Source organism: Photinus pyralis, unplaced genomic scaffold (genome assembly GCF_008802855.1).
Source record: "Photinus pyralis isolate 1611_PpyrPB1 unplaced genomic scaffold, Ppyr1.3 Ppyr1.4_LG6, whole genome shotgun sequence".
Taxonomy (NCBI): Eukaryota; Metazoa; Arthropoda; class Insecta; order Coleoptera; family Lampyridae; genus Photinus; species Photinus pyralis.
The window spans coordinates 8,756,699-8,781,984 of record NW_022170663.1 but is presented as its reverse complement, the minus strand read 5'-3'; the positions used below and the strand labels follow the sequence as shown (position 1 = coordinate 8,781,984).

Here is a 25,286-nt window from a genome sequence, read left to right as displayed (position 1 = left end):
AATGTCTCAATACCATGGAACCCACCTGATCAAGCTGTTCGATACCTGGGACTACACCTTGATAGACGCCTCACCTGGGGATACCACATTAATAATAAACTAAATGAAGCCTATGCACGACTGTCATTATTATATCCAATACTCAACAGAAAATCATCCCTACGTATCAAATGTAGCAAACTGATTTACTTGGCTATTCTACGACCCATTATTACTTACGGCTGTGTCGTATGGGGCGTTGCATCTAAAACCCACATCGGTAAATTGCAAACTTTTCAAAATAAAGTTCTACGGATAATAACAAACTCACCTTGGTTCATGAGAAACACTCAGATACACCGGGAACTGGAAATCCCTCTAATCGAACAATATATTAAACAAAGTGCAAATAAGTTCTTTCTCAACCTACCGGAGTGCGCGAGTGCAGTACACTATAACCTCGGTAACAAGTCAGAACACACTAGACTTAAAAAAAGACTTCCGCAAGATGTGCTATTATCTTAGGATAACGTCCTTGTTACCTAGTTAATTTAGTTACGTATCTAAGGCTACAACTAATTAATAACTAACATCTAAACTATGAATAACATGTAATATGTTGAACTAGTTAGAATTATTAAAAAAAAAAAAAAGCTATTATCGTGTGATTATGAGAGGGCAACCCCGATTTGATTGTTTTCAATATTATTATTGTCTTTAATTAAATTTAACTCTCCCCCTTTCTTGAGTTTTATTTATGTTGGCCGACAGGTTTGTTACTTGAGGACAGAAATTTAAAGGAGCGTGCGAGGGAATTTGAGAACTTGAGAATAACTCTAATAAAATTAAATGGGAGGGGAATGGGATTTCCGGTGCTTGATATGAGTAGAAATTGAGAAGTGAACGAAGAGACACTTAAGAAGAATTTGATAGGGAAATGCGTAAGTGGCACTTGAAAGATACACATTAGTTTGATTTTCGGGCCACAAAATACAGGTGAAATATTTTATTGCAAATGCGTACATACCACAACTTTCCAAACGTCGCGTTTAGTCCAACGATTATGCACTTTCCTTATTCTTAACATTTTCGTCAAATTGTCATACTTATAGGGTCAAAATTAACCCTTCGTCGCCCATAATTATCGAATTTACAGATCAGGTTAGATTATTAAGTTTGGAACACAAGCAAACCCAATTTTTAAATTTTATTACCTGTATGATTATGTGTATACAATACGCACACTTCTCATATCTACAAAAACACTTGTACAATGCCTAATCTTATACACATTTTGTTAAATGTTAAGATTATAGGGACTGCTTGTGTAGTTCCATGTTTCAAAAGAAATAACTATAACAATAATGAAATCATCTCAGAATAACATTATGTCTCAAGGGGCAGTATCTCATGTCACATAGTACAGAGTGGATCTGTACCCTGGGGCACCTTTTACCCTTCCTGTTTTCCCAAAGTATCCCAGGACCACCTTAAAGTTACAAAAAGGGAGAGTATTATATTTTGTTAGAACCGGAACTGCCGTGATATCGCTAGTTTTTCCTTTGGTCTGTGCGAAAAAATAAATTAACAGAGAAAATTAATAGTGAAAATTGTCTCATGGTACAACAATCTCTCCTACTGCATTCCTGTTTATATAGGCACATTCACTTCTTTACTAAGATAAAACGCGACGTAAAACAGATGGGCAGACAGAAGCTTCATACAAAACCATTAGGGTTGGTGGAAAGTTGAAAAGTGGTAACAAAAAATTCCACCCTTAAAACCGCAATTTTAAAGTCGCCATGAAGGAAAGTAAGTTCAAATACTTCCCATGCCGGAATGTGACCGTCGTTATGAATCACAAATAAGTCACGCTGATTGCATGCAAACGACACGAGATCCGGACAATTTAATTAGCATCGATTGAATGATTGACACCTACCTTATTATTGAGATCGAGGACGTCTTCCTCAAGGGAGGCATCCGAGTACATATCATCAGCGGTATCGCACGTGCTACTTCTCCCCGAAGAATTGAAGCTGGAACTGCGATACAGTTGGCTAAAATCCAAAATAAGAAATTGCATAAACTCCATAAGCACGTGAATCTATCTTTAGTGGCACGGGAAAACAATTTTTTTTTGGTTCTCTCACCTGGCTAGAGCATTTGATCCTAATTGTCTCTTTCCGGAACTGCAACGGAAAGAAGGTAATTAGTCGTACTACAAGTCAAAGTTTATTTAGTCAATGAATGTATCATAAAGGTTCGAACAGATGGGGAGGTGCGACAACTACGCGGCGTGACGCATCTTTTCTTTTTTTTAAGGAATTTCACCTACATAATGACGTAAGCGAGTGTTCACAGTTACTCAATTCCAAAAATTAAATTTCCTTGTAGAGTATTCTGCAACGGTTCCGAAGATGTCTGTTGGATAGACAACCCAACATACATAGCTGTTCGCTTTGCAGAATATAATACACGGAAAAATATCAAAGGAGTGACATTACCTTTTCAAGTTACCAGTAGATAGAGTAAATAGTGATGAACTTTTGAATTACGAGTTCCACTAAAAGAGTACGACGTATATACAGGGTGGTGCCTTGTGCGACGCAGCATAGGGATTTCAATGGTAATTTCTTTATAGTCAATTACAAGCTCCCCTAATTATTTTAGAGCAAAAGTCTAAATACGTTTTTTTTTAGAGAAAAAAATACTGCATCTGCTCATACGACTAGTTATAATTTTCCCTTTTTCAAAACCGTAGAAATCGGTAAAATAAAAAAGTACATTTTTATAAATCAGTGATGCTTTGGAATCTTTAAGTATAACAAACTACAAGCGCATCGCATCTCAGTAAATTTTTTGACACCGAACGATTTTCATATTTAATTCTGTTACAACTATCCGATGCAAGAAAAAGCATCTATGGGTAGTTTTTTTTAGAGAATGTAATGCTGCATCTGCATCAGATACTATTTGTTTATCATTTTCCAGAACCAAAGTACCTACATACCTAATTGAAAAAAAAAGAAATTGACTTGAAGAAGATTTGTTCACTTATAATCGAATTTCCACTACTGCATCCAAAACGTTGAGTGTATTGTCGTTCTCCTGATGGTTTTGACGGATATTTTGAACGTTATTGCAATTGCAGATATTTAACACTGTGCCTGGTCTTTCAAACTTGCGTACAATGCTGTCTACTGTGGTACTGCTTGGAATCGGCCGATTGGGGTGCTTCAGACTAAATAAATACGTTACTTGGCGGTCACAAAACAGCTTTAACATTTCTACTTTCTCTTCATTTATATACATGATGAATAATTTTATGATTATAACTAATTTATAAACAAGTATAAATTTAATATACGTCAAAGGCAAATAATGAAACGTGATAGCTGGTTTTTTAAGTAATTCCGAGACATATCTGATTAATTGTAAAATGAACCTTTTTATTTAGTCGATTTCTAGTTTTAAAAAACGGAAAATTATAAGTAATAGCACAGACAACATATACTACAGACGGTCAATCTTAAGGGGAAAAAGCACGCCAAGTTTTGTTTCAAATGTCCCCTTATTTAAAAACCTGCTATTCCTCTATTTTGCTCCATCTATTAGCGCATACAACAATGTGTTGGTTCTTCTACAGATTTCTTATTTTGGAATGGTTTTGCAAATTGTCTAGGGAAAGAAGTATTGACACTTTATTGTTAGAAAGCTGTCCCACTCTCGCAAGAAATCCCCATATTTACATCTGGGCGAAGTGCTGATAATCTTTGCAGGTACACATACAAAGCAAATATCACTTCATATTCGCAATTACGTATTACTCGTTGTCTTTGGGTGCATAAGAAACGATATAACTTGCACCACTTTTCGAATTCTCGAAAAAAGTGTAATCTCCGTGTTTTTTTTATATACCTACGTACTCTACTTGCCTACTTGTCTCTCCGTTTGTGGAATAAATCTTGCAATCAGCAATTTAACTTCATTTAACTTGGATAAAGAAAACCTAAACGTAAGCAATTTTCGAATGAATATTTGCCTCATCATATGTAATAAATCCCATTTGAGGTGTGCAATTATCGGTCAATTACGGCGGTAATTGCATTGTAGAAAACGAAAGAGCCCTGCGATAATTGCACATTTCATGGGAATACACTTAACAATTTGATAAGTAGGTAAGATGAGTTTGTAATGTTTATTCGGGAAATATTCCCCCGAATTACACTCGTGCATCAAAATAAACCTGATAATTTTTAGCGCATTTTCCAACGAAATTGGGTGCGCTACTGCAGCCACTTTCTCTGTCCGTCCGTCTGTCCGTGGCCTTAACTACTCCTACAGTTTTCAAGATATTTAGTTCGTTCTTTTGGCATTCGGTAGCGTATCGCTCTGGCACCTGAGTCAAAGAAAATCTTGACGATTGAACTGCGCATTCGCAGGCTGCGCAATGTTAACTTTTTTATTTATGAATATAATTTTTGTTGAAATTTTAATCACAGATACTTGTAGTAAAGGCAAATATATCGCATATAGTAAAAATCAGATGTGTGCATGCGCAGACTGCGCAATGCAAACTTTCTTATTTATGGAGATATTTCTTTTAAATTTTAACCAAAGATACTTATAGTAAAAGCAAACGTATTGCATATTGTAAATATTAGATTAATAAGCGCATGCGCAGGACGCGCAATATCAACTGCGCAGTAAAGTGTCAACTTCCTTATTTATGAAGATATTTCTTTAACATTTTAACCATATATGCGTCTAGTAATGAAAAACGTAGCGCACATAGGTATGGCATTTGGGGAAGTATTGATCAATTTATGGAAAATGCGCTGAAGTTACTCGCATTAGGGCGAAAACCTTTTTACTTGTTTATTCAAATATCTTATCAGTAAAAAACTGCGTTCGGTTATTTTCATAATTTGTTAAAAGAGCATTTTGATGAACTTGTGCAATTACCTACGAAAATTGTCACAAAGCAAAGTTTTAATAGCGATCCTCGAGATGGTTTATAGTTTTGTATCTATTACTGTCTGCCGGTTTAGTGTGTTGTCACTTCACTCAACGAAACCATGTGTATTGTATGCAAAAAATCCCCTGAATCCATAATGACAGTCTAGCTGACCGGAAACTCCGGGAACATATTGCTATACACAAGAAAACGAAGAAAAAATGGGAAAATATCGTTTTTTCGCATTTAACTTAATTAGGTATCTCGTTAACTATTCCTCTTACGGAAAAAATGAAAAGAGCGATTTTTCTATCAGATACAGTTGGTATGATTTTTATTAAACAGAGTGCCAAAGGGCCTATTATAAAGTTAGTTTCTTGTTCTATTTCTGGGGTTTCCACTAAACTAATTCCACAGTCCGTCGATTTGCAAAACTCATCGGGACAACAGACAATTGTTGGAATAGGTTGTTTTACGGTTCCACCATCCATAAAAATATTGAAAACGCTCTGGGAGTCATCCAGTTTGAAAGACAAAGCATCGAGAAGGGCGTATCAACAAAAACAAATGTTAATTTTTGGGATTACTTTTTTTGTATTTTTCCAGAAAAAACAATAACATTTAAAAATGAACGGTTCTGTACCAACTGAAAATTCTATTCGAAACAAATTCATTTCTATGAGCTCGAGCATTAGTTGGCGAGATAATTGGAAGTCAAATGCGAAAAAAACTGCATTTTTCCATTTTTTCTTCGTTTTTTTGTGTATAGCAATATGTTCCGGGAGAATCCGGGCAGGGAACTACTTAGAATACACTTGGTTTCGTTGTGTGAAATGCCAACATCCAGTTTAGAATACTTTTGGAGCTAATTGGCTGGACTATGTTGACCCTACACATTGACATAAAATAAATAAAGTTCGTTAAGTGCTCCCTTTTGTGATGGTATTATCACAGATCATGGTATAATAAAAATCACATATACATATAGGTAGGCAAGGCCGTGCGAGGGGGAGGGGCGAGGGGGGGCCCAAGCCCTGGACGCCAAGTCTGGGGGGCGCTGAAGTGAAGTCGCCCGTCGTCGCCTTCGTCGGGACTCGGGAGCGTCAAAGGCGTGAGTGAAAGATTTACCTCGAATTATATAAACGAATCCGTACATACTCTTGTTTCGTATTTTATAAATTCAGAATCAATAAAATTTAAAAATTAAAAACTGTCGCGTTTATAAAGTCGCCGGTAATTCCATGGAGTTAGGAAATCAAACAAAAGCGCCTGCATTTGCCATGTTTGATCTCAAATTGCCATGGCACCACTGATTTTCTTAAAAGCGCCAGTTTTTAGTTATCCAATTTCTTGGATTCAAAGTTCAGAAAATTAAATTTTTTTCCCTACAAAAAACCTAAATGGACTTTCTCTCTAAAATAATTACAGAAGTCAATAATCAGAAATGAAAAAATTACTATTGCAATTCCTATGGTGCGTTGTTCAAGTCACCACCCGGTATAATAATATATTTATTATGGAAAAACAAAAATTATGTTTATTATTCTAATAAAATCTTTCCTTGTCCAACCTCATAATTTTATATGTGGAGGCCAAATTTAGTTTCCGCCCTTGTATAACCAAATTCGCCCCATCAATTTTTTAAATGTTTGGAAAAGAGAAAAATGAAGAATTAAAATGTATCCTTTTCATGTAATTTATGATGTTATACAAGTGAGCGGTGAGCGCTTATCTTATCTACGTAAAGGCCGGCGTTGAAGCCGAGGAAGTAAGGTTTGAGTATATGTATTTTATTTTTACAAAAATGACTCCATCTATTACACACTTTTACCACACACAACAGTTTTCTGTGCGTGTACCACATTTTACAACAAATTATTTCGACTGCTTCAAGGTAGACAACACACTAACCGTACTCTATTAGGTGTTGCGTTTATTTCTATAGCATTGCATTGACCGTCTGTAGTATATGTTGTCTGTGGTAATAGTATGAACAGATGCAGGATTTTTTTCTCTAAAAATAACACATTTAGATTTTTGCTCTAAAATAATTAGGGGAGCTAGTAATTGACTATAAAGAAATTGCCATTGAAATCCCTATGCTGCGTCGCTCTAGGCACCGCCCTGTATACCGGGTGATCCAAAGTGACTGCAGACAGTTTGAATTTGGTGCTTAAAATTTTAGTGATTTTTTACTTGAAGCGTTGGCGGTCATGATTTTCCCCGAATACACAAATCACAGTAACTATAATCCATTGGCGTCGGTTTCTTTACGTGTGTTCTTATTTTCTTGTCTAATACTGCGAACCTTACATTTTAAAACAACTAGTTCTTTTCAAAGTTACTATAAGGATTATATAACCCCAGGTTTTAGTTAGAACCGCGAATGGCTTTTACCCCTTGCCTTCCGTAGCGCAACACGTGGTCATATTCCACTAGGTCCTGCTTTCAGCAATTTAACGAAACAAATCCTGACCTACCACTTCAGTTATAAAACCTTCGTTAGGCATGAGCACCGAATTATGGAACGTTTTGAGAATAAGAAGTGTATTTAAGGCCAAACCAACAGGTCGTCCGTCAATCCGAACTCCGAAGTATGGAAGTGATCAAACATGTACGGCAATGTATCGATAAAAAACCAAGACATTGCACTTAAAATTCAATCACGCCACAAACAAAAACAAAACAAAAATTATCGAATTTCTGATTTTCCGATCATTTCTAAAAGTATTCCGAATTTTTAGCGCATTTTCCAACGAAGTTGGGTGCACTATTGCAGCCACGTTCTCTGTCCATCCGTCCGTCTTGACGATTAATGTGCGCATGCGCAGGATACGCAATATCAACTTTCTAATTTACTAATATATGTTGTTGGGCAGAGGAACCTGACACACTTTAGCGACCTCTAGTGCGACCGTATCGAAACGGAGGGGTTTGTGCTTCCGGGAGAGTAAAATGGAAGGTTGAAGGTTTTTTTTTATCTCGATTTTTATTTAGTAGTTCCGTGTCAACATTGCGTAATACCGTGAAATTATGGATTCAAAACTTTCCAGAGACGGTTTCGGCCTCGGTTTTGGCCATGAAAAAAAGCCACCAGGGTCACCACGAACGGTGAACCGATTGGGGTATAGTCGGACCTTATTTTTTCGAGCGAATTTCGGAGCTATGTGGCTATACTGCAAACATTTGTAACACCGGAATTGAAGCGTAGGCGGAAACTAAGCCTGGCACATGACATACGTCGAAAACAACGTTGGACAAAAAACATTTGGTAACCAAAAGCTGAATTTTCCTGTTGGGCGCCACGTTCGCAGGATTTATCCTTATGCGACTCCTTCCTGTGGGGATATTTGAAGCAGAGGGTGTACGTTACTAAACCTCGAACACTCTACGAATTACGGACTAATATTGAAGAAGTTTCCAAAATAACGCCGGCTTTGTTAAATAAAGTTTTTGAGAATTTTGAAAAACGCCTGAATAATTGTATCGCCCATAACAGGCATCATTTGAATGATATTATTTTCAGTAAATAAAAAATTGTAAACCTTCAATTGTCTACTTTTTACTCGTGAAGCCACTATGCCCTCTCTTTCGATCCGGCCGCGCTAGGAAATATTAAAATGTGTCAAGTTCCTCTGCCCAACCCGTTATATGTTGTTGAAATTTTAAACACAGACACTTCTAGTAAAGGCAAACATATCGCATATTATTGAGTACAAATCAGATGTGTGCATGCGCAATGCCAACTGGAGATATTTCTTTGAAATTTTAACCATAGATGCCTCTAGTAAAGAAAAGCAGCGCACATACCTATTGCCTTTTGGGAAGTACTGATCAATGCTTGGAAAATGCGTTGAGTTACTCGCCTAATCGTCACCCTCGAATTTGAGGCACTCTGTTGATTTTTTCCTGGTAAACCATAATACAGTCCGGCTCCGCTTGGGCTCACGTAAATGCCTTTTACATACTACATACATCGTGGAAAATTGAAATGACTATACAATTTCTCACATGACTAGTACCACAGATTAATTGTGCTAGTACCAAACTTAAAGCAGATCAAAAGTTGACAAAGTTTCGAACTTTGGGGTGTGGTGGCATAACTCATACGGTTAGGTAACATACCATACATTAGGAAGGATAGCATTATGGGAAAAATACTTTTCGACAGCGACCGTTCCGTGCAGATGCCGGGAACAGGGATTTATGGGTATTATAAAAGTCGGTGTGGGGCTCCGAGCACTCTGAACCGAATTTGTTATTATTTAGATTTTGCATTAGATTTTCAAATTTGTTTATTGAAGCATGGCGTGAACCAAGCTTTCTTTTATAAGTATTGTTACTGAATCATGCCTTTATATTATTTTATTAAGTATGTAGGTAGTTATATATTGACGTAGGAGTATATTAGCAGTGTGACGTTACCCTGTATTAGTGGATTAACCATTTATACCGCGGGGGAAGTATCTTATACAGTTTCGATTCGTTACTGTATCTTTTTTTCTCCTTCATACCTCCTGCCGGACGGTAGGTAAACATTACGAAAACGGGGGTTAGAGTTAACATGTTTTCTGTATTGCATGTGGGTCTGTTTGTGAGATGATAGACTTTAACAAGAATGCTGCATGCATTTTCATATGTACTTTTTCCTATTAAATTGATGACAGACGATGCCGAAGCAGACCTATACCATTTGATGTTTATGTCGTAGGGAAAAAGCGAGACGCTCGTTGAATTTGCGTTTTAATCGTGTGAATCGGGCTCGACGCAAAATGGGTGGTAATTATTTGAAATACATTTCATTCATGACAGTTGATAATTATCTACTAATTAGTAACTGTCATGAATGGCATGTATTTGAAATGATTACCACCCGGTGTTCGTCGAGCCCGATTCACACGATTAAAACGCAAATTCAAGGAGCAATTGGTGTTTCCCTTTTTCCCTACGTCAGTGTACATGAAATTTGCCATTTTACGAGTTTTATTGTCCAAATTGCTCGTAGATTAATCAGGTTTATCTTGTTTTCCATTTGTATTTTATTATGCCACTTGTTTTTCGTCTATTAATTTGTTTAATTAAATTTCACTAGATTATCTGATTTTTACAACTTGAGGTGATTTTTGTATTTCTCTTTTGCATTTTGTTGTCGTAGTTGATTTATTTCTTGTATTTGTGTGTGTTATACCAGTTTTTTGTGTCCAATGATGTTCCTGGATTTTCGTGCGTAATACCATTTTATTCTTGTGTTTTCTTACGCACAAAACTCTATTGTCTTATTCAATTCCCTTCCCGATTATGTCTCACGTCCCTACACATACAAGAGGTGGCGCGAAACGTACGACATTTTGACATGAAAGTTAGTTGGCTCTGTTTGTAATTTTTCCTCAGAATTATTGTCTACGGTAAGTATAGGGTAAACGAATGTTCTAGAAATCGTGATAGACATCGGGGAGCCATAAAACATTTGCATCGGCGATAAGAATCGAAAGCGGATATGACGCATTCCTCCGGGAAACATAACGTGTTTGTTTGAGAATATTCTAGAATATTCGGAAGCGTTCGAGAACTTTCGAGGGCCGTTGGATATGGAAACAAATCGAATTGCATTTCAGTCAATTCCAATTTTAACGCCGAAGTCATAAATAATAGTACGCGCTGTTATGATATACACTGTCCAAGATAAGGGTGTCTATCATGGGGGTCTCGGAAACCACAGAAGATACGACGATGGTTAATAGGATGAAATTGCGCAATTAAACATGCTGTAAAGAAAACTAAAAAAATTACGAATATAACGGTGCATGGCACACAAAAGAAACAAAAGTCGGGAACTGTTAGTTTGAACAGGATGGTGCACCCGCGCACAACGCTCTAATGGTGCAAGAATACCTATCGGACAAATTTCGTGGAAACTGGAAAATATATGCGATAGGCATTCTTTGTTTAAGACGAGGGCACTTACATAGAAATATTGCTAACCGATTGGGAATACATTTTTACTAGTACAGATATAAAATCATTAGTTTTGCAAAATGGACCAAATGAACCCGCTATTTGTCTGCAACATACGATTATTAACGACCTATTTTAAGCAAAAATAATCCGTCCTCAACTCAAGGTATGTAATCAACGCTACCTCACGAATGAAGAATAATTTTACTTACAACGTTACGTAAGATAATTACAATTTACAACCATGAGAATCTTTACACTTACTTCTTCCGTATAAGTGGGTATCCTAAATTAGTCCCTGCCGAATTCACTTACACAAATCAATTTTAAATTACCTTGTCATAACAGAGTGGATAAACGAAATGTTCCAAATTTCATTAAGGGAAAACGCCTAAGTGTATCAAATCTCTGAATTCCGATTGGTTCACTACTAACGTAAAATTCAATTTACGAATAACATACCAGGAGAAAGAAAGCAATTTCACTAGTTTTTACTTTTCATTCAAGCAAGTCCCGTGCACTTTTTCTAACTTAATTAAGTAACGTTCAGGAAGTGTTAACCGCAAATGCGTTTTCATTTTACTCCATTTTTAAGCGCAAACTGATTGTTATAAAACACTGAAATGAATTTTAACATTGAATAAAAACACTATTTTTATTCAATGATTTTAAAGAATATTCATGATGATGAGTTCACACGAACACTGTCAGTAGGCTATTTACTGTCACGGTCACCGCATACGTTGTCCTTCTCGAAATCGGTAATTAATTCGTAATTCACTTAATCACTTCTGTTGTGTTTACACTAAGCGGTGCACAAGGTGTGCGTAAGGCTATGACTGGCAAGACTGACTTGTGGGCGATTCTGTAAAACTATCCATCGTATTGTTCATCGTCCACACCAATAATTATGCCATTATTGGGGATGGCCTTGCTGTGTTTTGCTTGTAGGCATGTAGTAATTCGTATGGCACGTTTTTCGTACCGTTGAATAAAGTTTAAAAATCCACTTTCGAAATCGCATTGTTTCGCACCCAGAGACAGACATTTTGATTTTTTTACGATGTCGCATTAACAAACATGGAATATTTTAGTTCCAGTTTGCAACATTTACTTCCTTATTTGTTTTGGCGTACCAATACCAAACCTTTGCAAAATAGAATTGGGGCGGCAACGTGACCTCTTCAGCGAGTGTGCTTCAGTTCAAAGGAGTCACGTGGTTTAAAATCTTTGATTGGACTGTCACGCGAGGATCCAACATCAGTTATCAAATTTTAATACAATAACGGGGTCTTGTTTTAAAACAATTCCTGGAATTTTTAGCGCATTTTCAACTCATGTTGGTCCTTTTTTTCTAGATATTTAGTTAGTTCTTTTTTTTCATTAGGTAGGTAGCTTATAGCATTGGTACCTCAAAATCTTGACGATTAATGTGCGCATGCGCAGACTGCGTAATGCCAACTTTCTTATTTATGGAGATATTTTTTGAAATTTTAATCGCATATGCTTCTCTGGTAAAGACAAGTATATCGCATATTTCAACATCAGGCATGCGCATGCGCACACTGCGCAATGCTAAGTTCCTTATTTATAAGAATATTTATGCCATAACTTATTTTCCTTGGTACACATAAATCAATCTTCTATTAAGATATAATGTACTTTAAGTTTATGCCATTTGTTAGTGCCATTTAGTCTTCAATAAACATTACTCAATAAAATGCCTATGAAACGACCACATTTTTTTTTTAATTTTCACTTGCAGCATATAAAAATCAATTGATAATAAAGATGTGTACTGCACAGGATGACATTTGAAAAAGTTTCATTAAGACTGATCCTTTTCCTACTCGAGATATCCCAAAATAACTAAAACCTGTAGGGGGTTACGTTACAAATGCCTAGCGAACTAACTTATCAAAAAAGAAAATTTAGATGCTCTGTGCTTCTGGTCTATCACACACCAAAATACTAACCCCTTTTTCATAATGTGGGATCATGTAATATTCAAAATAAAATTAATAAACTGTATGGACTATGTTGAAAATATGACACTCTTACTTTTAAGGCGCGGTATTTGGGTACTTAAATGGAAGAAAGTTCATAAACAGTGTTACGTTCTTCTTTGTAATCCACTAGTTTAATGAGATGTAGATTATTCTTGTAGTAGTAGAGTTCCCTAACCTAGTCCATTCTCTTGCAATTAGCCTAGTGCTAGATGTTTCTTTTACCTAGTTCTTTGTCTTGCTGCAAGCGTTCACGCTTTGTACCTTTCTGCACTTAATGCTATGCCTTCTTCTTTAATTCGATATTGCGCGCAGTTGTAGCTCTTTCTCCTCGGCCCCAATGAAGTTTCTGCCTTCGTATTGGTTACATGAAAATTTGGTACGCCATTACTTTCTTGACTTTAGTCTACCTGCTTAAGGGGTTAGTGTTTTTGGTTTTACCATATTTATTTTTGGAGTGGTTTCTCTTTCTTTCTTTGATATCTGTGGCGGCTCCATTGAATCGATTTTACTGATCTGTATTTGCATATGAACAGGTTATGTTAAATTATTACGCAGCATTTTTTCTAATACATACGTATATTTTTTAGGGCTTTACCTTCACTCAACCCTCAACCTGTTCTCGTAGATTTTTCTGAAGGGATTTTTGAATTAGCTTTTTCGTTGTAACTTCGATATTACCTATTACCTACGCCGTACGTAAATGATATTGCATTTTTACCGGGCCCGCCATTTTAACAAGATTGACAGTGACGAACGTACGCTACAGATGAGTTTCTACCTTACCGGCAGATCCTAGTGAAATTAATCTCGTGATACCAAGTTACCGGGACTGTCCGAAGCCCGATATCTACAAGTTTTAGTTACGTTTTACTCCGAAGTATTATTGGCTTATATTATCTTGGTTATGTTTTCGATTGATTGGACCAATAGAAAATTAGGTATTTGTGCATCGTAATATACTTTTCTTGAATTTTTAACTTCACATTTATGCTTTTATACCCTGACGATTGTGAGCATAATCCGTCGTGGATCAAAATTTTGCTTTTGCTAGTGTAAAGTCATTCGAATTATTGATTCCTATGGAGTATTAATTACAGTTTTTATAACCAATTGCCTCCGTGTGAGACGTTAGCATTGCTTACGCAATATTTTATGTGCCGTGCTATTCACTACCCCTTTTATTTGTTTGTGTTGTTGTCGGTTACAGATTGACAGAAATCGTCCTTCTTGAGCTCTACATGGCCGTTGCGACCTGTAGTTTAAAAAGCAATTCTTTTTTATTTTGACGACTCCTTGATTAACGTTTGAGTACATATTGGTTTTCGATACAATCGAATTGTAATTATTACATTTGCTTGATATTCATTAAACAATTATAGCTCCGCTGATATCTGCGGAAATCTGTTTTGAAATTAATATTTTCTCTGACTGCGTGTTGATCCCCTTTTACTAAAAATCAATTTAAATTCAAACACTGACATAGCAGATCATATATATATTACCGTGACCTTTTGTAATATTGTTGAGACCATTGTTTAAATTACCCTCGATTGTGATGTCCACTATTGTTTATGTTTTATCCGTATCAAGTATTCCTTTGGCTTTTCAATAGAACAAGGATCTCTTAGTTTGCCTTGTTCCCCCTTTTTGTTAAGTATTCTAGTAGCGCATATCCGGTTTACTCTTACCTTGGTTGTGAATTCCCCTAGGTCATGGGGTCATATCTGTGGTATATGAAATTTATAGGAATTGACAATGGTCCCAAGCAGGTCGATAAATTTGCTTTACTGGCTACCCCAGACTGAATAGGTTCCCGTAAGTGCTTTATACGGCTTCAGCTTTCCTTCAGTCAAGGTTCGTCTTCGTTGATAATGGATTAAAGACTCTTGAGTTTAAAGGTTCATCAACTTCTGCGCGTAGTGCGTGCGTGTCGAGAGTATTTTGCTTTGTGCGAATATACATCTTCTATTTTGTAGTTTTATTAAATCGTAAAATGAAATTAATTAGCCGTCATTTAAATCGGAGTTTGCCACTCCCGGCCTCTTTTTTGTTTTCCATCGTGTCCATGATCCCAAAAACCTGCATGAATCGGGCCTCGAATAAGGCATTTTAGATGAAGAATACGTCAGGGGTCGTCCAAAAACCGCCATATTAGAAGCCATTTTGAATATTTTCTTTCCGGCCCCTTTTTAGACATGCCAACATTGGGTCGAAATGGAGGAAACTCAATTGTTGCACGAAGTGCTTCTTAATGAGCAAAGAGAGCTTTTACTGGAAAGTGGCACCGGCTATAGAAGCAAATGGCAAATCACCATCAAATATGTCTTCGATAGCTATATGTTTAGTGAAAACCGCATGATGTATCACATTCAATTCCCCCGTTATTAAGGGTGGATTGTTTTAGATTCGCCGTCCTGTATCATGATTTAATAGTTACAAATAGACCAAAAGCACCTGAATGTCTTCGGTTCTGATAGCACAAGCTACTATTTTCCCATACTACATTTTCAAAGTTTGAGAAATGGAAGAAATAAAAGCTAACGCTGACTTGTTTCCGTTCAAACAACATCAAACATTCAGAGAAAATTGGATTTGAGCGATTTCCTTTCCTTCGTGTCCGGATTTTTGTATTTAGCTTCCTCATATACAAAGCTACGCGCAAAGTCAACAAGCGTACAATGCTAATCAATATCGGGATTACGAAACTAATGAATGTTTCTCTATATTTACTGAAGCAATAACAAATTCAAGGTTTGTTAAACATTTCCTATCAATAATTGCAATTTTGCATGTAGAAGCGGATTACGATAATACACCTTCGCGCAACGGTAAATATTATGCAAGTGCGAAACTTACTGCCTGAAAGATCCCCATCGCCGATTGGGTAGGTTCTCCTGATTATTGCTGCAACAATAAAAACCAAATTAAAGAAACATGTCATTTTTAAAATTGGTACAGTTCAAGTAATTCGTTTATTGCGTGAGAAGTACTGCATTTTGGACGCTTTTGTCCGTATACAGCGCAAGAAACAATAAAGGTGAATGATACTAAATAAGGTTAATACGAAAAAAATCGATTATCCTATTGGAAGATAACATAAAGGCAGCATGGACACGTCTGAAAAAAGCGACCGTTCTGTAGATAAAAGCACACGTACACGTACTTTGTAAGTACTAATGGCACGGCCTAGATAGATAATAAAGCGCATGCTATTCATATTCATATCACACCATTAATAAGACAGTTTTCCATTAGACCAACAAATCAATCTTCGGTGAACTTATAAATGTTTTTCAACAGGATTGGAGACCATTCTTTCAAGCAGGTACTACAGTGGTACTTTGGTTGCCTATAAACAGGCGCCAATTACCAGATATAAACTTAGCGTTTGGTAACTGTCACTTGTCCTTTCGCTCCCCACTCTGAAGACGCTTTGGCAAAACAGAGCAGCCCGCTTCCACCGCTCCTGTTCTCGACAATAAGAATAAAATACGATGACTTTTTCCTTTGAACGGTGTCAGAAGAGATTCATCTCAAAGCACAAAATGGTCCAATATTCACTTAGCAGAAACACTGGGAAACCGTTACAAAATAGTTCAATTAGGCAAAGCCATAATATTATATTGTATAACATCAATTGGCCGACTATTGCCGCCGAGAATCGTGGAATTGTAGGTATATACATACAGTTACAGGTAGTTATAAACAATGAACCTTAATGACCCTCCTATTTATTATTCAGTAATCGTAATTTGTTTTTCTTATAAGTAGCCTGGGGATTTCTGTGAGCATATAACGATGTACAACTTTCGGTCTTGTTTTACTTTTACTTTTCTTCGGCTTCTCTAGAGGGCAGAAGCCCGTTTTTAGCGCATTTCCACAAAAATTTAAAAAAATGCGCTATTGTGGCCACTTTGCCCGTCCGTCCGTCCGTCCGCTCGTTCGTTGAGACGCTACTAGTTCTTTATCTAGAGCTATACTTTTTTCGCTAGGTGTCGAGGCTTGCACCAAGGAAGGAATTTTTTCTGTGCCGCTTACAAAAAAAGTTATTGTAAAAAAACTAAAAAACCGTTTTTTACATGTTCCATAATTTTACACTTTTGCCGTTTATTAACGATCCTAGAGATCGTTTATAATTTTGTATTGCTGTCTGTCGTCTGTCTGTTGGTCTGTCCGTCTGTTCCTTTGTCTGTCTGTCCATCTATCTGTCCGTGTGAACGAGAACTTTGTCCGATGTCCGATCGCATTGACATATCCGTTAGTTATGAATTGAATTGCATGAAATTCAATATGGGCGTAGCTTTAGCCATATAATCCGCAATGCTAAAAGTTGAGTCAAATCGATTCAAAATTCACAGTGCTCTTTTCGCATCTCGACCATTTATAAACCGAATTGCATTTTATTTATAAAAGTATTTAAACGAAATTTGATACATAGGCACTTGGAATAAAGGAAAATCTAACGCCAGTTTCAAAATTTGGTTTTGCGCATGCGCAGTGTCAACTTTTTTTATTTAGAAAAGCATTGAAATGAAATTCTTCTTATAAACAGAAATTGAAGTAGCACGTCAAAAATGCATTGTACATGTGCAACGCTATCATTCATATTTGTGGCCGGATTTTTACGATTTTAACAGAAGTTGCATCTTACAAATGGGAAATGAATACAAGTGCAAATGCGCTTTTTGTAAATCGTTTACGAACTTGCTATAATTTGTGGAAGTTTTTTACTCTCTTGTATCGCAATAAAGCAGGTTAAAAATACAGGTCGCGCTTTATCGATTCGTCTAGCTGTTAGTCGAACTACATTTTAGTGCGTTTTTCAAGAATAGAGAATTGAGTCGAATAGGGAGCGTTTTTTTCAACAAAGGGCACTTGATCTTGGAAGATTAATATTTGAATGGACGGCTCTATTTACCTCCTGATTCCGAATATGCGAATCTTGGTGAAAAAAAAAACTAGACGCTAGTCCACCATTAAGGACGTAATAAAAGGGTGACTTGTTTACCCTTTAAGAAACTCGACAGTTCCGACAGTTTCGGAGAAGGAGTGGAATTAAAGCGACGGCGTTTATGTAGCGTTCCCATTTTGCGCAAGTGAAAAAGTTTGCAGTATTGGTCTAACCAAACCGACTATATTTTTCACACCTCAAGAAGGTACCTACTTCATGTTAATCCCAAAACTTGTTACATGTTCCTTTTTCTTTCTGTGAGTACCCTCTTCCGATACATCGTTTTCGAGATATTCGTGTTTGACGATTTGAACCCATCCACCAACACAGCGTGTCTCTCGATCTTCCCTCCCTTTGCAAGTAGGTACCTTTTTCCACCCTCCCTCTCCAAGATATTCACATTCATGTTTTGACCCCAACCACTGATACACTACTACCTCCACTTTCTTTTTGTAAGTACCTACTCTATTGGGACACATACTTCTTAAAATACTCGTATTCGAGTTTGAAGTTTTTACCCCACTAACCGATACTGTATTTTCTCTAGTTTTCAGAGTTCACTGCGTTAAAGATTCTACTAAACTGTTTATATTGAATATAACATAATCCCCCCCTTCCACTCCTTTTAAATGAGTTTTAACCTGAATACATATAGCATTATTGAACATTATTACTCCATATGCATAATGCATACATTGCGTGCTTCCCGTTTGACCACTCCGTTAGTAGTTTTCATGCAAACCACTGGCACAATATTGTCCTGCCCAGCATGCGTTTCCCATACTCTTCCCATTGGCCAGTGTCCAACTGGACTTATGCATCACTTCAATCTTGCTTACTTCATGGGAAACTATCACGGAAGTGGAGCTACTCCTCAGGTTTACCAGTTACCGAGAAAATCCGGTTTGAAGGACCAAATATTATGTATCCCTCGTTTTCGGAGAGTTCACTGTTGTAAGAAAATATAACAGTGCTAAGGTCATTTGCAATCATCCTGTAATATATGTTGTAAAATTCCTTCGTTAGATGTCGCCTGTTGTCGTCCCCATCCTTTGAATATAAATCCCTTCTCAATCTCCAACCTGTGTTATGCTTCTCCTTGTCCCCATAAAAGTGTGATTGTTAGGACTTCGAAACCGAATCACTGCACCTCTTGCCGACCAGAAACCAAAACCAGAACATAATTCCGACACCTCTTACCGGCCAGATACCAGAACTAGATTCCATACCAAGCATTATTACATCCCCGATTAGAAACCAAGAAGCCGTGCGAGCTTTACGCTACCTGATGCAGCCAACAGCACTTTATTTTGCGTACATACATTCGGTCGATAGATCGGACTTGAACCCAAGTATCATCATCTCTGTGCTTACTGTCCGATTCAACTGACCTTGAGGAGGAGTCGCTTGAACTGGGTGGCAGTTTCCTTTGGAAACCAGAAAGGCAATATTTTAAATTAAATTAATCGTTAAAGTCAACTGAAGCTGGATTCACATGAATACGAAATCCGACGATACGGTCATCCGAAATGCTTATGATTGGTCAATAGTTTGAAATGTCAAGCACATTTCAAACTATTGACCAATCATAAGCATTTCGGATGACCGTATCGTCGGATTTCGTATTCGTGTGAATCCAGTTTTAGGTCTAGATTATCCTCGAGATTCTGTACACGCGTCAGGATCCAGTAAAGGCCTGAAATTGAAGTTGAGGAGACAGCCTCCTGTAATTCCTATACCTGTACCCGGTAGCCTTGATCAGAATCTATGCCTGTATTGTATAGCTAGGTATAATTACAGCTAATTATCCGCCCGTTCAACACCACGTTCCGGAAATAAAACACGAGAAAAATTCGTTTATTTTGACACAGCGACAACCTATGGCGGTGTCTCCAGACTCGGCAACGGCCCCGTTTCACCAAGGATGCATCAACAGTTGCATAATATATAAAACTTCTAATAAAATTCTTTTTGTCACTACAAGCGTCTGATGACATGATTATTAACCTTTTTTCCACTTGTAAAGTAGGCTTTCTCGGCATTTGTTCAAAGTGGTTAATAATGTGGGCATTATTAACTAGTAGTCAATAATGAGAACTGTCACGCTGTCACTTTTAGAGAACACAACCCGAAATTTCGCTCAATAAACGTTTGGACAAGTTCTCTAAAATGAATAATTGTCACCATCAGCCATTTCCAGAGAAATTACATACCTAAAATTATCACATTTTGAAATAATTCGAACTAAATTACTCTTTGAAAATATCTCAATGACAGAACAAAATACGGCGTGTTTGACTTGTACTTCTACGTACTTGATTGACATGTTAAATTAAGAAACAAACCATTCTGTCCAACCGTTCACTTTCTTAGCAATATAATATGTAATTTAGAGGATTTCAAGTGCTAGTAATGAAAAAAATAGTATATATACCAAGGTAGAGAAGTCTATTATTGCCTTCGCACCTTACACCTCTCGGCGCAAGCACCTCGAGATGTAATCTTGGTGCTCAGGCAATAATACTGTACTTCTCTACCTTGATATAATAATGTACTATTATTGTAAGTAACAATGTTGTTGAATTTTTTGCATATTTAAAAAACCACCCAATACCAAATTTGGTCGCAATCAGAACCTTTTTCTCGCCCACCGTTTACGGATGCGCCATCTTGGAGCAAGAATTTTGGAAAAATGCTCTCAAAAATCGAAATAGCCTATCCAAAAACCCGCCATCCAAAATCAAAAAAGAAATGAAATGTTGGGGACCTTTTTAAAGAATACCTACCTTCTAAACGAAATATGCAGATCTAATCACAGTTTTTATTGGAACCTAAATTCCGTTAAGTAAGTCACCTGAACTGTACTTTCTTACGTCATGCAACTTTGATTCGGACAATAAGTTTTAGGTGTCAAATTTTGTTAATTAAGTAAGCCGATTACAACGGACAACCTTTTTTGGTAATAGTGAATCATACTTACTTAGACGGTGACCTTCTTAGGCTCGTTCGCAGCCAAGTGTGACGCTTGATGCCGTTAGTGATCGGACTAGTCTGCAGGCCATCTCTGAAATTAAAATATAATCAAGGAGCTGCTAATCTCGAGTTTACGAGTATATGATGGCAGTCTTGCCCTTTACTTTCGACTGAATAATAGAAGAATTCCTGCAATCTTTTGGTTTCATTGCTTGACAAAGTAATAGCAAAAAATAGACTTGAATTCTTTTATTAGGTGAAAGTATAAAGTTAAATTGCCTGTATACGAGCTTTTAATAGAGTTTTCGTAAAACAGAAAGGAGTTAATACCCTTTGGTGCGGAATCGCGTGATGACCGCCGCTCGTAAAAGTCGCGTGCCGAAATTAAGCAAAAAACTTCAGTGGCAAAATTTCATAAATCATATTATCTAAAAGTTTCTTCTTAGAATTTTCTCTCTAAACTGCAAATGTATTTTTAGAGGTTAATGAATAATTCTGAAACATGCACAGTAACCGTGCTTTAAGTTTCATGGAAATCGGCCGGTCTTAAAATTCCTTTAGTTAAGGTATAGACACTCGTCACACTACGATTATTTTTATTGTTCTGCAGTCGCAACCTCCCAAGAAGGTGGGAAACAACCCAATCAGTTTGGTTCATCCCGCAAACAGCTACAAAAAGGCTGGGGAAGCACACCCCGAAGTAAACACTAGTAATAAGCTCTGGATAACCAAGCTGAAACTTACTGAAAACCGATCAAGTTTGTTGACCAACAACTACACCATAAAGTGGATAAGAAAGATGATTGTCAACCACTACGACGCGGGACAGCTTGAGGTTGCCCCTGAGAACCAGGCAGTTGCCATGCGATACATGAATGTTCAGAACTCCTGGACAAAAATTAACCTACCTTAAAGGAGGCCGATTGTGTTCGTCATTGGGGAAGAAAGTCAAACTTTTAAACCGGATGAACCAATGTCACCTCCACCCAACCCAACAGAGCATACCACCAGCGTAGTCTGTTACGCAACTCCAAGCTGCACCAGCGAGGGCAAACTGTGATAAGCGTTTGACTAGGACTATGAACTTTAAGAATGGAACCGAACAAAAGGACGGAGATTTGCTGGCGACCATTGCGCGACAAGTAGGATCATGACGTCTGGGTCACTTCCTATAAGTGAAAACGGACGAATTATAGCGAAATTTACCACGCTCATCCCTAACCAAGGATTGGGGGGGGGGGGGGGGTCTGAAAGAAATCGAGATAGAGTAGAAGAATATGAAGTAAATGCAGCCTGGAAAATGGACAATTTGTCCAATACATTTTCTAGCCCGATTAAGGCATTCTGCGCGGGTGCACCATCCTGTTAAAACAGTTTCCAACTTTTTTTGAATGACGTACACCGTTGTGTTCGTAATAAAAAATGCTACTCAATACAGTATGTACTTTTGCTAAAAACCGCACCCTTGGAATTGTTAATTCAATTCCAAATTCTAAAATGTTTTTTACCAACTTGGAATGATTGAATTTTAAATTTGTATGTACCTAGGTTCTACTTATCGTCCATTTCAAATATGAACTTGAGCCGGTTTCTTACTATTTTTTAGGGAAGAAAAGCATCCCTGTTTGAAAAAAATTATAAAGTTGAAGCTTGTCATCGAAATCTTCTTAAAGTGAACTAAATAAACATCAATTGACATTCTGAGGGATAAATTATGATAAATTGAACATTGTCAACCCCCAAAGACCACCTCCTATTGCAGTAATCATAATACGTTATTCAGCAACGGAGACTGATTAATCATATAGTGATATTACATCGATTACACTTTTTAATTTTTTATCATTTATTTTCAACCCTTATAAAAACAAAAAAAAATTAGTTTCCATTTTTTATTTCAAAATATAACACAATGTTTTTATGATTTAAAATGTAATGTATTTATTTTATCAACCCTTATAAAACAACCCCTCCTGATTAAAATTTGTAATCAAAAATGGGGAAATGTTATACACCACATAAAAACACCTTCAAAATGTATCACTCGCCCCCATTCGACTTAAAATATTAGGAGCGCTTGTCACCCTCGCTATGACTTTGCCCTCAGGGGGCGAAACTAGCAAAAAAATGACCCCCTGAATCAAAAATTGACGGGTACCATTTTTTCGCAAATGTCCCCAAAATAGGCTCCGTTTCGTTGTCAAATGGCCACCCTGCATAGCATTCTTCTGTACGTGTGTTTGTGACTGAACTCCTCCTGAACAGCTGGACAAAGTTTAATGAAATTTTGTTTGTGTCTCTGTGTGTCCCCGGATAGTTTAAATTCACAATTGGACCCGATCGGATTATAGGATCGTTGATCTTCGGGTTTGGTCTAATGCACATAAATTTGTGGGTGTACATATGGTAGCTGATACGCATCCCACCATAATTTTATTAGCAGTAAAATCAGCAAATCGTGATCAACAAAATCAACACGGCGTTTTACCCACGCCTATTGGTGAAGCTCGGGGAAGATATCCTCACTGATTCACTGACAACTGGTGCAGTACAATCAAGATCGGGAAGGAGATAAACTGAGAGTATCTAGTGAAAGCACCAGCACACATAATTTTAGAAGGTGTACAATATCACTGAATTTGTTAATTATGTTGAAACATGCGCATTTTTTAATTTCTATAAAAAGTGCATAATATCATGGTAACTATTAGTCCTAGAATAGTTATTTGTACAACTAGAGAAGAAAGTGGAGTTTTTCAACACGAGTTTAAAATTCGACACATGAGCGTAGCGAGTCTAAAAGGCAACCATTTGAACTCGAGCACATGAGTTTTGTATAGAGCAATAGAGCAAGTTTTTGGTGGTCCAATATTCAACCAGAGGCGAATTATCATTTGAGCGTAAAATTTTGGGCGAATATTTATAAGGAGGATAGTAATGTGACTGAGGCGAGTCGAAACTGAGGAAAGCCAACAGGTAGAATTGAATTGAGATCAAATAAACAATTCCAAAATATGAATAGCAGTTCAAAAGACGAACGAAATGAAAACAAAAACGTTCAAGATTTGGCGTGCGATAAAATGATAAATGCTATACACAAGCACAGTTAACAATTCGGAATACTTTCTCTTACAGAAGTTTATGAAAGTGTAACGTCCTGATGACTAGTAGGAAACAATAATGAATAATTTAGTTTAAAGAGTGGTTTGCAGTAAATATCGATATCAAAAACGGCCAAACACCTTTTTCTATGAACTTAGGTACCCAGTACAATTCAGCACCTGCTCAAATACTCCAAGATTTGGCACCGCTGAAAAGTACGTATCTTCGCAACATGTCAAAGGTTATAGCTTATCAATATCGATTTGATTTTGAACATCAAAACAGTGATACAAGACGCCCAACCACTAAAAAAGACACCCTGCACTTCTCAGTGCAATAAAAAGCTTCGATCGAAACTAGAGCAGATACGACGAATTTTCCACTTTTCCAGACAAGTTAATTAGCTCTATTTATAGACCCCTGGGCAGTAGCAATAAAACCGCGGGTTATGAAACTTATGAGAAGTTCAATTTCCCAACGCAGAAGACTCTGACTATTTGCATTATCGAATGGCCTACTTGGATGCATTACACATTTCGTTACCAAGCCAAGTAGGTCGATAGCGGAATAAATTGCTTTATAAATTATGTACAATAATGGGTAATGTGGTTCATATGAAAAAAAATGCAATACTTTGATTAACAATAACAAACGCACTTTACAATTGCGGTTGTTTCGGCACGATTTCCATTTATATTCAAATCGGTTTGCGTAAGTCATAAAATCCAGAATAGAGAGAGGTTTGCCATTAATGTAAAAAATGTATTAATCGCGAACAATTATTTCTGCATTACTCGTCTCTGTTAATGATACGAAACTTACCCGGGACTACGATCAGTTGAGATTCCAGAATCCAAATCGATATCAGCACCCTCTCCATAACACTCGTAATTTTCTGCATCAGATAAGGATGAGCACTGACTTTTATTCGCATCTGTAAGCTGCGGACTTTCGGGAGGACTAAGGACAAAACGGGGTTCCGGGCCTGCGCTACCGTTTCCTGTTGCAGGATCTTCTGTCGCTGCTGTTATGGGCGACATCATACTCTCTAAAAAGAAACAAATGACAACATTTAAACAATTGATTTGATACGTTCGGCATAAATAAGTATGGCACTGTATATAAAGAGCATGCTAACATGAATTCGTTGACACGTATTTGGTTATCACATTCTTTTGAAAAAAAAATTAGATATGCTTTACATCGGCGCCGTGGCTTACTTGGTTAAAGCGCCTGTCTAGTAAACAGGAGATCGAGGGTTCGAATCCCTCCGGGGCCTAGATTTGAATTACATAGATGTCAAATCTCTTTTTTAAGGAGAGCAGCTCTAATTTGGAGAATTGTTAGTCCGACGCTA

General features: G+C 37.1%; 1 protein-coding gene and 1 non-coding gene across 4 annotated transcripts in view; one reads left to right on the top strand and one right to left on the bottom strand.

Annotated features, from left to right (window-relative positions):
- The window catches only part of LOC116174202 (rab11 family-interacting protein 4), a 64,038-nt gene extending 39,061 nt beyond the window's left edge, over positions 1 to 24,977 (bottom strand). For 2 of the 3 annotated variants that reach the window (XM_031492076.1, XM_031492077.1), the window contains exons 1-5: positions 24,752 to 24,977; positions 20,835 to 20,918; positions 15,760 to 15,807; positions 2,133 to 2,171; positions 1,922 to 2,039 (exon numbers count right to left, since the gene is read on the bottom strand). In XM_031492076.1, the coding sequence (XP_031347936.1) occupies positions 1,922 to 2,039; positions 2,133 to 2,171; positions 15,760 to 15,807; positions 20,835 to 20,918; positions 24,752 to 24,972 (510 nt within the window). In that variant the 5' untranslated portion in view covers positions 24,973 to 24,977. The remainder of the gene's footprint in view (positions 1 to 1,921; positions 2,040 to 2,132; positions 2,172 to 15,759; positions 15,808 to 20,834; positions 20,919 to 24,751) is intronic. The other variant, XM_031492078.1, reaches the window with a different exon arrangement.
- Positions 24,978 to 25,134: 157 nt separating this feature from the next.
- On the top strand, positions 25,135 to 25,208 carry Trnat-agu. Its single transcript has one exon. It is a non-coding gene; the product is annotated as a tRNA-Thr (tRNA).
- Positions 25,209 to 25,286: the final 78 nt, after the last annotated feature.